This window comes from Empidonax traillii, unplaced genomic scaffold (genome assembly GCF_003031625.1).
Source record: "Empidonax traillii isolate 1590-97213 ecotype Southwest subspecies unplaced genomic scaffold, ASM303162v1 scaffold21:size2437335, whole genome shotgun sequence".
Taxonomy (NCBI): Eukaryota; Metazoa; Chordata; class Aves; order Passeriformes; family Tyrannidae; genus Empidonax; species Empidonax traillii.
In genome coordinates this window covers 1,879,643-1,891,694 of record NW_020955214.1, presented here as the reverse complement: position 1 = coordinate 1,891,694, position 12,052 = coordinate 1,879,643, and the positions used below count along the sequence as shown (strand labels likewise).

The 12,052-nt window shown below is 40.8% G+C and overlaps 1 protein-coding gene across 6 annotated transcripts in view; it reads left to right on the top strand.

Moving 5' to 3' along the window:
• LOC114066140 (protein O-glucosyltransferase 3-like) overlaps window positions 1-12,052 on the top strand; it is a 57,849-nt gene that overhangs the window by 28,189 nt on the left and 17,608 nt on the right. For 3 of the 6 annotated variants that reach the window (XM_027900619.1, XM_027900628.1, XM_027900635.1), the window contains 3 exons: window positions 388-514; window positions 2,376-4,308; window positions 4,345-8,542. In XM_027900619.1, coding sequence (XP_027756420.1) covers window positions 388-514; window positions 2,376-4,308; window positions 4,345-7,660 — 5,376 coding nt within the window. In that variant the 3' untranslated portion in view covers window positions 7,661-8,542. Of the gene's footprint in view, window positions 1-387; window positions 515-2,375; window positions 8,543-12,052 lie in introns of those variants that run through there. The other 3 variants (XM_027900610.1, XM_027900600.1, XM_027900644.1) reach the window with 2 other exon arrangements.

Sequence of the window (12,052 nt, the reverse complement as noted above, 5' to 3'; positions counted from 1 at the left end):
TTCAAAATATGCTGGTCAAGGAACAATAGATTGAGAAAAACTAAATTGAGAGATACAATGCATTAAAAAGGTACAATGCAATAAAGATGCATATGGATAAAATAAGTAAACTATGCCCTTATTATAAGGCCATTATAACTCTTGTATCCAAAATATGCTACAGTATGAGGACAAGCTGAGTAATTCTCCTTATTACATGTGTAAAAGTCTCTGAAATGCATGCAACTTTACAGTCCTCAGTTGTGTATTTTAATCATACAGTATTTAATAGATCCACAAAGAGTTTGCTGATCTTTGGGACTTGTGACATGATTTGTAGTGTGTCGTGAAACGTGATCTGAACCCACATGTTCAACTAAAACCATGTTAACTTGTTATTTTTAATAGGCTGAAATGTGTAATTCCCCAATGTCAGCTGAAATGAGTGGTCATTCTTTTGATACAAACCAAAATGAAATGATGGAGAAAAGTACACAGGAATGGAACGACCAGCTAGAGAAGGAGTTTTTCAGTGGTAAGTGTGTGTCCTTATTTTGTTCTGATACTATTGTTACCAGAAGTGACTGTGGTGACTGATTTCAGAGAATTTTCTCCAGAAGCATAGGCTGTAAAGATACGGCTTATTACTTTCTAGCAGAGTGGCTACTTTTTGCTGTCTTTGACAGCAGAGTGGCTACTCTGACATTGACTTCAAGATGTGTCACTGGTCATTCTTAGAATGCATTTCATCTCGTGATACAATTCAGAAGAAACACATGTAAAAGTGTAGAGTTCTCTTTGCTGTTTCTCAGGAGCCCATATTGCATCCTTTAGAGGCAGACATACGATTATGTGAGAAGAATTTCATCCTAGTTTCCTGCATGCATAATTTTGATAATAGTGAATTCTTGGCCTGGTTTTATAACTTGTAAAACCTCAAACCACAGAAGCAAGAGGCATTGTGGCATTTAGTTAGTTTTCTGGGACCCTTAAAGTCATGAGTTCTTTTTTTGTGTTTTTTTTTTCCTCACACTGGGAAGGGAGGCAAGATCAGACCCAGCCTATGGGAGTACAGAGGTGTTTTTCCATAAACTTTCCAGATTTTCTTAGATCTATGCAAAGAAATGTCCATGAATGTTACTTTCTACCACCCAAAAATACAGGAGGTCACAGATTGAAAGTGTGATTGGGAAGTAGTGAGTGAGTCGGCGCTGCTGGAAGAGGAGTGCACTGCATGGGGGACAGTAGTTCTTCTGAAACTCAGCCGGTCACCTCTTTGTGTGTCTGTCATAACTGTGTACACTCGCCCACTGACACAGAAAAACTGTACATAGCTTGGCTGATGTCCTCTAAATGGAAGATTCAGAAAAAACACACCTTTTGTCTTGTTTTGTGTGCTGAAGAAAAAACTTAGCAAAATGGAAAATTTTAGTACCTATGGATCACCTTTTATTCCAACTATATATACCTAGCAATGCTTTCTTAATGATTCTGTACTAAAAGCACAGATCTGTAATGACTGATCAGTCAGTCTTGCTTATTTAAGTAGATTAGGAAATTCTGTAATGAAACAGTCATATGTGTGTTATTTTCAAAATACAAAATTAATACAATTAGCAAAGGCATAATTGGTTTTGACAATACTTTTAATACATTGCTGTCAGTCTTCTGACTGAATATCTTGGCTAATTGAGCTGTATAATGTGTAATTTTAGGTCATGAGGTTGTCTGTATATGTATATAAATACATATTTGTTGCTAGATTGAATCACAGGTTCCTAACTATTAAATTACCCTTTTTATCCAGAAAATGCTATTTTCACTGCTCATTTTAAAGTAATAAACTACAATGCAGCAGAGAACTTTTATGAATTAAAGAAACAGTGGACATGCCAGACTTTTGAATATGCTTATTTGATGCTTTGCAGTGTTCTTTGTTTTCTTACAGTAACATCATAACTGTGGTTTGTGAGCACACAGAAAGGTCCATGTTTGCCTAGTGAATTCTTTTCAGGGATTTTTTGCCTACAAACTCCATTTGGAAAGTTTACATATACACTCATACACATATATATATAGCACATGAGTAAGAATTCAGACTTCAAATTGTTTTGTTTTTCTTTTAAATAGTGTAAAGACTAACAATTACATAAAGAGCAGTTTTAAGATCAGTCATAGAGGAGAGCATTTTTTTCCTTGTAGTCATAATGGGTGACTGCTGAAAGGTCCTATGGAAGAAGAATGTGTGGTTTGGGAAGGGTTTTGAATGCTGAGAAGCTAACTCCTTTTAAAACCAGTTCTGATTATTAATGTAGTACATGAAACTTTTTAACATAAATGGTCAGAAGATTGTTAAAGAAAACAGAACCAAGTATCTTTTTTTTCCCCCTGTGCAGTTCTAAATGATCTGGATGACCAGCTGGCCCAGGAACAAGTCCAGGACCCACTGGACAGGACAGTTTCTACTAGCAGCGCATCAAATGTCCAATCCAGTGCATTCCCTACGTCAAAGACGCAGATTGCTAGTAGGGGGCAACAGAGAAATGACTGGAGTGACATGCCTAGCACATTTTTCCCAGATGGACTGAGAACACTAAGGGCCAAAGATGAACACAAGATTTTCATCAGACCAAGGAAATTACACAGTGCCTATATAAATTGGCACCAGGCAGCCTTTCAAGAAGATTGCAAATGTGGTGATCCAGTCGATGCAAATCCTCGCCTGCACCACAGAAGGCTGTCTGCCGTTTCTCTTGGACGGTCTTCAGAAGGTAGCTTATATTCCCCTTCTGTAACACAGAACAGCGGATTTAGGCACAAGGGTTGTATGAACAGGGATACAGCTGGCAGAAGTTACTCTGTATGTTCCCTTCGGAGATGTCCATCCTCAGTATCTTCTGACCAGCTATCAGCATCTAGTTCCCAGCATCCACTGGCAAGGGAGAGCAAGAATGGTTTTGTACCAAGGTTTGGTCGGCAGAACCCAAAGAGAATTCCTCTGTCTTCTATTGTATGGAACAACACACCAGACTCACCTGGACAAACATCAATTCCAGAAAAAATGTTTAGAACCCAGTCACTGATGGAGTTTCATGCTACTGACCATGGCAGATATCCCAGCTCTTTGCAAGAAACAAAGAAATACACATGTTACCGTTCAAAGCACCAGTACAGAAGATCTATTTCAAGCAGTAATTGCTTTAGTAGAGTTAGTTGTCCTGACGAAGCTACTTCTCCATTGCCCTTTGATAACTGGGAAAATTATCCTTTATATAAATCAGAAAATAATCTCTCTAGATCCTACTATAGAGATATCTCTTCTCATGGCAAGTTGTATGCAAACCAAAAAAATTATTCTTATGGAAAAAAAGACAGCTATCCTTCTTGGGCTGATATTCCTCAGTGTTACAGTGATGAAGCATTTCTTTCCCCTGAAGCCAACTTTGAAGTGTTTATGGCTAATTTAAATGACCAGCAGTGGGCACATACAAAGAATGCTAAGTTTGGTTCACAGCGCCTGGAGAACGATTTTCACGTGTACTCTCCAGAAAATACAAGTGTCAAACGGAGAACAAGAAATGCAAACAGAACTTTCTCAGAATTCACCGAGGGCTGTCAGCCTTGGCTAAGTTGTAACTCTTCTGTTTCTTCATCTAGTATCAGAAGTGATGAGTCAGTTTTTCCTAATTCAAAGGACCGAACAAAACCTACAGGACTGAACAGGAATTCAGCTGTCGTTATCCAGAGGAGTACTAAGGCAGACTTTACACAACTAGAAAAGGCTGAAGGTATGAAAGGGCCAGATGAAGACATGCCGTTACAGTCAGTTCCTCAACAAGCAGATACAAGCTATATCAGCGCCCAGAGTTTTTCCTCTAACAGCCCCGCTTCTGCCATGTGGCAAAGAAATGTATCTCTCTTTAACACCATGACATCAAAGAGACAAACCCAAGTCACTGCTAGAGGAGATACTGCGAAAATTTATACATCAAATGGTGATAAAAGAAATGTACAAATGAAGGAAAACGATTGCCCACCCAACAGTGTGTTCAGTCAGCCTCCCTGTATTTTGCTAGCTGATGAGAGCAGGAAGGAACTTTTCCTTCCAAGTCAGAAAGAGTGGGAACATAATCTGCATTATGCAGCACAAAGAGAGAGTATCAAGCAGGATAACTGGAGTGCAGAAGCCATTAACCAAACTACTCCAAAGAGACAGTCCTCGCTGCTGAATGTTGCTTCTGCACCATCCATTGAAAAGTTTGCAAACTGTCAAGGCAGGTTGTCCTGTCCTTCTGGATGCTCATCTAGCTGCTCACAAAGCTCTCCACAAACACCTTTTCATAAAGACAATTCTAAATGCTTAGGAACACCAAGTAGCTCTTCAGTAAATTGCACAGTTACTGATTCTCAAGCAGAAGGGGAAAATACAGCTCAAATGAGCAGAATGGGTGTTACCAAACAGATTTCACGAAATGCAAGCACTTTAGACACTAAGGACTGTAATGGACAATTCACTACTAGTTCTCCACTAAATGGAAATTCTGAAAATATTTATATGCATAGCTTTGATGGAGACCCCAATGCCTCCGAAAAAAATTTAAGTTATTTTTGCCTTGAAGAAGGAAGTGGAAAAATAAGGAGTAATTCACCTTGTATTGAAAGGCTTCACAAGCAAGACAGCTTGCTGAGACATAGCAGTAGCTGCAGTATTACTGGCTCCCCTGGTAGAAACAGCTCCAAATCTCCTGACCCTCTTGTTATTTATTATACCTTGCCGAGAAAATCAGCTAGCATTGCTGGTAGTATTATGTCAGATATGCCCATCTCTTTACCTAGGGAAAGCAGAGCAACATACGATTGTTTAAGGTCTGAAACTCTCCATAGAGCTGATGCCTTTTATTCTAATCAAAGAGATGTGTCTTCTTTAGACTCAAAACGTTCTTTTTCGACGTCAGCATCATTAAATGTTGGTAGAAGTAACAGAAATTACCCCAGTCCTTTAACCAAAAGTATTGATTCAGTAAATAGTAGTACATCAGTTGATCTGACAGACAGATGTAAACGTCTAAGCAGAAGAGAATCCTCCGTGTTTTCAGATTATAAGGAGGGGGGAAATTTTTTGCAGAAATATAAAACCACAAGCACATTTACAGTTTGTGTTGATGAAGATCATGTCAAGTATCATGAACTAGTTTCAATTTATTACACATTACCACGGAGGCATTCAAGAACATTTTGTAGCCTCTTCAGAGATAATACAGAGGATGCAGATTTACCTTGTCCCAAAGAAAATGCTCAGTCACCAAGAATACAAAACAAGAAAAATGAAGATCATGTGAGTTTAGCAAATGTTTTTTTCCCCGCTACTTCAGAAAAAGAAGAGCCTTCATATTCTTCAGACCAAGTATCTTCAGCTCTGGTCACACCTCAGAACATAAGAACTGCTGTTGATGGTGAAGAAGAGAATTCCCACTTATGCCCTAGCTTTGAGAAGTCAGTCAGCAGGAAAGATAATTCAGCAGATCTGTCATTAGCAGAAAATGTGCCTTCTGACATGGTAACAAAAGAAATTTCTTTTAGTGGTCCACAATCCACTGCAATAGTGACTAAGTCCAGTAAGGCCATTTCTGATGCTTCAGGCAGCCAAAATGCAGAAATATGTCTAAAAGAAAAGAAGGAAATTTTGCAAAGAGCCACACCACTAATGTCCACTTTATCAACCCCTCCCAAGCCAGGCAGACGTTTAGAGAATCCTTTGTATTCTACTGCAACAAATAAAAATATTATACAGAAGGGAAACTCTGAAAGCTGCTGTCAGCCTCCTAAAGTGAACACCAAGAAAAATCTGAACAGTTTACTCCTCCGCTCAGGAGAGAAGAGTTCCCTTGGAAGGAGTGGTAAGACAGACCATGCTCCTGTGGAAGACATATACAGGGATAGTACCCAAGTCAAACAGAGAGTAAATTTCCTGCACCAACCCCCCCCTCTGTATAATAATAAATGCAGTGGACTGCAGTTAAGGGCTGACAGTTCAAGAAAAAATGCAAATTATTTAAACTCTTGTAGCAAAGTGCTTTCAGAGTCTCAGAGCAAAGCATCTGAGGTAAGCACGGCTTCCAGTGCTGATCCATTACTTCAGCTAGACAAAGTAGTTACCACAGATACAGATGAGGTAAAGAATTCAAAAATTAAAAAAGGGCAAAACTCACAGAGTGTTCAGATGGATAAAGTTTATAGTGGTTTGCAGGAATCAGAGAGGCACTGTGAAGGTCACCTGAACATTAAAGATAAAGTCTTCAGGGTTACGCAAGATGAGAAGATAACACAGAATACAGAAGATGAGAACAAGCTTCTCTCTGATTTCACAAGAGACAAAGTCAAAGATATAGAAAAAAGGAAAAACAGACCTTCAATTAAAAATAAGCTGGCAGCTGTTTACAAAACAAGTCGAAAATTTTCAAGTAAAAATTTACCTCCCAAACCGCATATAAGTAACATTTTTTCACAGAACAATGGAAATGCCACTTCTTTGGAGGTCAACATGTCCCTTGACTCTCTGATTGCAACGGATTCCCATCAGCCATTCCTGAAGCTGGACAATGAAAATCAAAATCACAGTCTGGACCCTGATAAGAATACACCAAGACCAAGAACAGCTGAGCATAAGAAGACTGAAAATCGTAATGATACTTCTTTGGTTGTTAATAACACTGGCCGGAGGTCTTTTACAAGTTCATACACTCAGAAGGAAGCCATCAGTCCCAAAAAAACCACTGGGAAAGTGGAAAATAGGCCAAGACTCACAAGCCTATTTCCAGATAAAGCAGTCACTACAAGAAATAAGAACTCCCAAACACTTGATCTCAGGTTAGAAAGCAAAAGCCAGCCCATCTCTCCCAGTGCTACTACATCAGACCCACAGGATGATGCAAAAGGAAGAGCTAGCAGTTGTGCCTGCACTCCTCCCTTGCCACTTTTAACTGACACAAACTCAAACACTTCTGTAAACAGCTGCTTGCAGGCAGACACATGTCTAGAGCAAAACTTGACTTCCAAGACAGCGCTTGGTCAGTTTCAAAATACCTCTCAGTCTGCTAGCTTAGAAAATGCTAACCTCAATAGCTATCAGTTGCACCGAAGTCATGCGAAAAGTCAGCGTGAGCGTCACCTTTCTGAGAGTATTTGTGCTCGAGATTCCCTTGAGACCTCTGCCTCAGGAAGCAATATTCTACCAAAAGACGGCATACATGGGAAGAGATTTAAATCTTACTCAGAGCTGTTGTTGTGTGATGAAAATGAAAACTGGGCATCAGATGATGAAAAATATTACAGCACTAGAAATTTGATGTATCCATCTGTTGAATTTGGTATATTTGGTAAAGAACAACAATTGGCTTTCCTGGAAAACATCAAGAAGTCACTCACAGAAGGGCGATTATGGAGACCTTGTCTTCTTAATAACCCTGGTGCTTTCAGAGATAGAGAGACCTCTTCTACAAACAGGGCTGAGCTTTTGAGCTCAAGTTCTGCTGGGAGCAAAATGTCATCAGCTGCTTCATCTCCCCGAGAGCTGACTGATATCTATGGGGAAGACCCAGCCGCTTATTCGGACTCAGACAGTGATACCACCACCGATGATGAATACTACCTAGATGAGGTAGATAAAGAATCAGAGCTGTGAAGGGATCATGGTACTAAGATGGCATGATAGCACGGTAGTTTCTGGGCAGGCAAAAACATGTCAAATACTTTGAGCCCATTCTTGTGCTGCTCTAAATTGGTACAACTTCATTAGTTTCAAAGGAGTCAGTATGTTACATTTTCTGAGCATTTGACTTTTGTATTAAACATGTGGCTTCACTGTTGTTGTTTCTCCTAGCAGGGAAAAAGATTGTTAAAAAATCCCATCCCAAAATAATAGGAGGTAAACAGCTGTGGAGCTTTGGGCAGTATAAGTCCAGGGATGACTTTCCTCTGAGTCAGCAAGCAGAGCAGTGGTTAGGCTCCTGCCAGCTACACAGTGCTGGAATGGATGAATACTAGTTTGAGCTACTTTTTCTTACAAAACTAACAGAAAACCAAGAAGTTACTTTGCTGATAAATTGCTGTTTCTCCAATTTTCCTCATTTATCAGATCAAGCCCGATAATGCTAATCCATCCCACTGAACAAACACTCTCACAAAATGAAACGTGTTAAATTTTTACATTGTATCCTGGGAAGCATAGCAGCAATGTCCCCAGTGGCATTCGTTCTGCTGTGCAGTCGAAGTGGATTCCACACCGGGACTTTTCAGCATTACATGAGCAGTGAGCAATTTGAGTTGCAGAAGTGCTGCCAGTGCAGGAGAAACAGCTCAGCACAGGGCACAGCACTGAAAAACTCACTGAAATTCCTGAGGATGTTAAGAAACAGGAATGAGCATGAAAATCTGCTTTCCAGACACAGGAGATTCGTAACTGGCACAGCTTTGGTTACAGTTGACATGACTGGCCTCATTTCTGCCTTTGACTTAGATTAATTTGGATTAATAGTCCAACACTTTAAACCATGCAAAATGTAAAAAGACTGGCAGCCTTTTACCTACAAAGTAAATGAAACCAGTAAGAAATGTTTTTTGCCTTTTGCTAAATCACTGTCCTTTTTTGGTATTTTTCAACTGTTTCTGCTGTGATCATGGTACTCTTTATCCTCCAAACTGAATGGATGTAAACATTTTCCAGTGGCCCTTCTTCAGCCACACTAATAAATGTAGTACTATTACTCAGTAGCCAGAACTTGTCCCTGGCCATTAAATTTCTAACTAAATTTTGATCTATTTTTATGAAAAATCAGAAGTGTCTCATCAAACCAGAAGATAGTATTCTTAAATACTTATAAATTTAGTTCTACTTTATTTGCAATTTTATTTCAAATGATGATCCATATTTTTATACACTTTTTAATTCAATAAAAAATCTGTGGGAGAGACATAATTATATTTTTGTAACTGGAAGGACAATATACTGGTATTATAAAATAATGTGTTTTGCACAAAACAAGCAATGCTTTTATCAGTGACTACTCCACAAGAAACTAAAAGAAGAAAATACATAGTAGGTAATAGGTATCATTTTTTTATATTGTAAACTTCGTTAAAGAAGTGGGTCTGTTGTTCAAATCTGTACTGATAAATAAGTAGTATTACTTTATGCTGGGATAATTTGTCTTTTGTTGTACATAGAAGGACAATAATATAAACTATGTATTTATAGTCAGGATTTATCTCTATGACATGCTTGTTTCAGAAGGATGCAAGAGTATGCTGACATAAGTGATGCTGGAAGGAAATGGGTACTGTGTAATTGCAGTTTTGTAGAATGTGGTATTTTAAGGAGAAATTATGCTTTTCTGTAAATGGCTCTATTTTCTATGTACAGAATTCTCTAGAGTAAGACAATAAAACCAGCTGAGTATCTGTGCAGAATTTCTGCTGCTGTGCATTTCTGCAAAATATATTAATCCAAAAAACCTACATAAGGTAAAGAATAATAAAAGAAACGTTTACAGGAGAAGTAAATGGTCATACAGTTTTTCTTGACTAGAGGTGGATGGTTTAGAACATTTTTATTTGTAAATATTTTCTACCTGTTCAACAGTGGTTGGATTAAGTTCTCACCTTGCTGGCAAAAAATGATTTTTTTTTCATTTGCTGTGTTGTGTATGTACAGGAAATCAAGTGGCTTGATTTAATGTAGGCAAGTAAAAATGGCTGTAAATCAGTTGTGGAAGACTGCAGCCTGCTGACGATCTGCAAACTAGAATTTACACTGAATAACAGTATTCTGCTTTAACAGTCAATTGCATGAAAACATAGGGAGTCTTTGAATAGCAGTCAGTTCCATTCAGTTTAGCAGAGCCAGATTTTGACACCACCACTCTTCCAAGCTTTTTCTTTGGCAAAAATATATTATATAAATATTAATAATTTATAGTATTTTCATATTTAAAACTATTTGTTTTAAATAAATTCTGTATTCAAATGAAAAAATGTATTGCCACTGTATTTGTTTTTCACTTACTGTGAATGCCATAGACTATTTAAACAGTATCTTAGTATGGTTGCTAAGGTGCTGATGGCCAGCAATGCCGTGGTTTTTGAACAGAGCAGCCAGCCTGCATCCATCTTGCAGCTGTAGCCCACGGTCACATCAGCTGCATGGCTCAGTCCTGCCTCCTGCAGAGGAAGGATGGGCTGCCTTCTCCTGTTCCACCAGCTGATGAATCTCCAGCATACAAATAGTTTTCCATCAGTGGTAGAACCTTTACAGTACACATATTAAGCCTGTTGAGAGCCATATGCCTACAGGTTACCTTCAGGAGGCAAAACTCCATGTAGGGGCCAAGGGTAGTATTTGATGAGTAGTTTTACAAGGTGATAGGCTCCACGTGAAAATCCCTTCAGCTGTAATTAGGTCTGGGTGAAACCTGGCTGCCACGTGCCGTGTGATGGTGTGTGAGACTCATTACAGTCTTTCAACCTTAATTACTACAGCCAGTATATGTGGTACATGAGCTCAGTGACACAGTCCCTCAGCCTGGTTTCAGAAGGAAACGTGGTTTATGAACTAAGGTGGTGTTTCTGTCTAGACCTCTGCCCACCTGTTACGTCATGCATGTCCCCAGATGCTCTTTGAGCTTTCTACCATCTTACTGACATTTGAGAGAAGAGACAGACATCTCATGGTTTCATCAAAAGGTAACTCAGGGTGGAAGTGATCTCAAGAGGTCTCTGGTCCAACCTCCTGCTCACAGCAGAGTGGCTTTGAGGTCAGGGCTGGCTGCCCAAGTCTTCATCCAGTTGAGGCTTGAAAATCTCTGAGGATGGAGACTGGACAGCCTCTCTGGCTCCTATAGGACATGTTATGGACATGTTATAGGCTGACCATCTCTTCTTTCAACTCATGCCAGTTGTCTTTCGTCCTTCTGCCCTGCACTATCTCATGGTCTCCCTGGGGGCTTCTGTAAGGTCCATCCCCTTGTTGAAGATACCTCTTAACTTACTTAACAAGCCCAGCTCTCCCAGCCCCTCCTTACAGGGCAGGTGCTCCAGCCCCACCTCTCAGTGGCCTCTGAATTTGACCCAGTTTATTGATGTTATGCATTGAGGAACCCAGAGCTGAATGCAGGATCTAGATGTGGTCTGACAAGTACTGAGTGGAGGGGATAATGACTCTCCTTGACCTCTGTCTCTGCCCCTGTTCTTGCAGCCCAGGCTGCTGTTGGCCATTGTTGCTGCCAGGACTCATTGATGGCTCACATCCCTCTCAGTACCCCCTGGGACCCCCAGGGCCATTCCCTCAGAGCTGCTCCCAGCAACTGGTCCCAACCCATACTAGCACATGGGTGGTTCCTTCCCAGGGACAGGGGCTCAAAGGCATGAACAGGCCCTGACTCCCCCAGCCCTTAGGGCTCTGTCTGCCCCACCCATGGCTCAGGACACCATTGCAGCCCAGCCTGGAGCCATCAGTCCCTGCCCCACTGATGCTATAGGTCATCGGTCTCCATCCTTCCACTGCCTGCCTGGCCAGCCATGGGCCCCACCAAGCCTGGCCCCACCCACGGGCTGACATCCCCAGGACCATCTGGCAGCTATGCCAGAGCTGTGTCTGGCCCTAGTTCCCCTCACAGGGACCGATCCTGATCTGCAGATTGATGTCCCTGCCTGACCTCAGCCCTGCCCTGTCCCCACAGTCTGCTGGCTCTCAGGTGCCTCAAATACTGTTTGTCACAAGGGCAGGGTTATGTCCTGCTGGCAGCCATGCTGCTGTGCTCCTCAGTCCCACTCCCCAGGAAGCAGCATGCTCTTGGTGTTCATTGGCACCCAAGTCCAGGATTCCTATTGAATTTTGTGTACCACTCCTTCGCTCTGCCCTAGGTCCTTTATGCAAGCTGACTAGTCCCCCTGTTTGGCATTGTCTGCAAACCCAGTGATGAAGCAGGATTGGCCCTTGGTCAATCCACACTGACTGCTCCCAGTCACCTTCTCAAATGTGCTCCCAGCTGGTGCAGAAGGAGAGGAAAGCTGCCCTTGC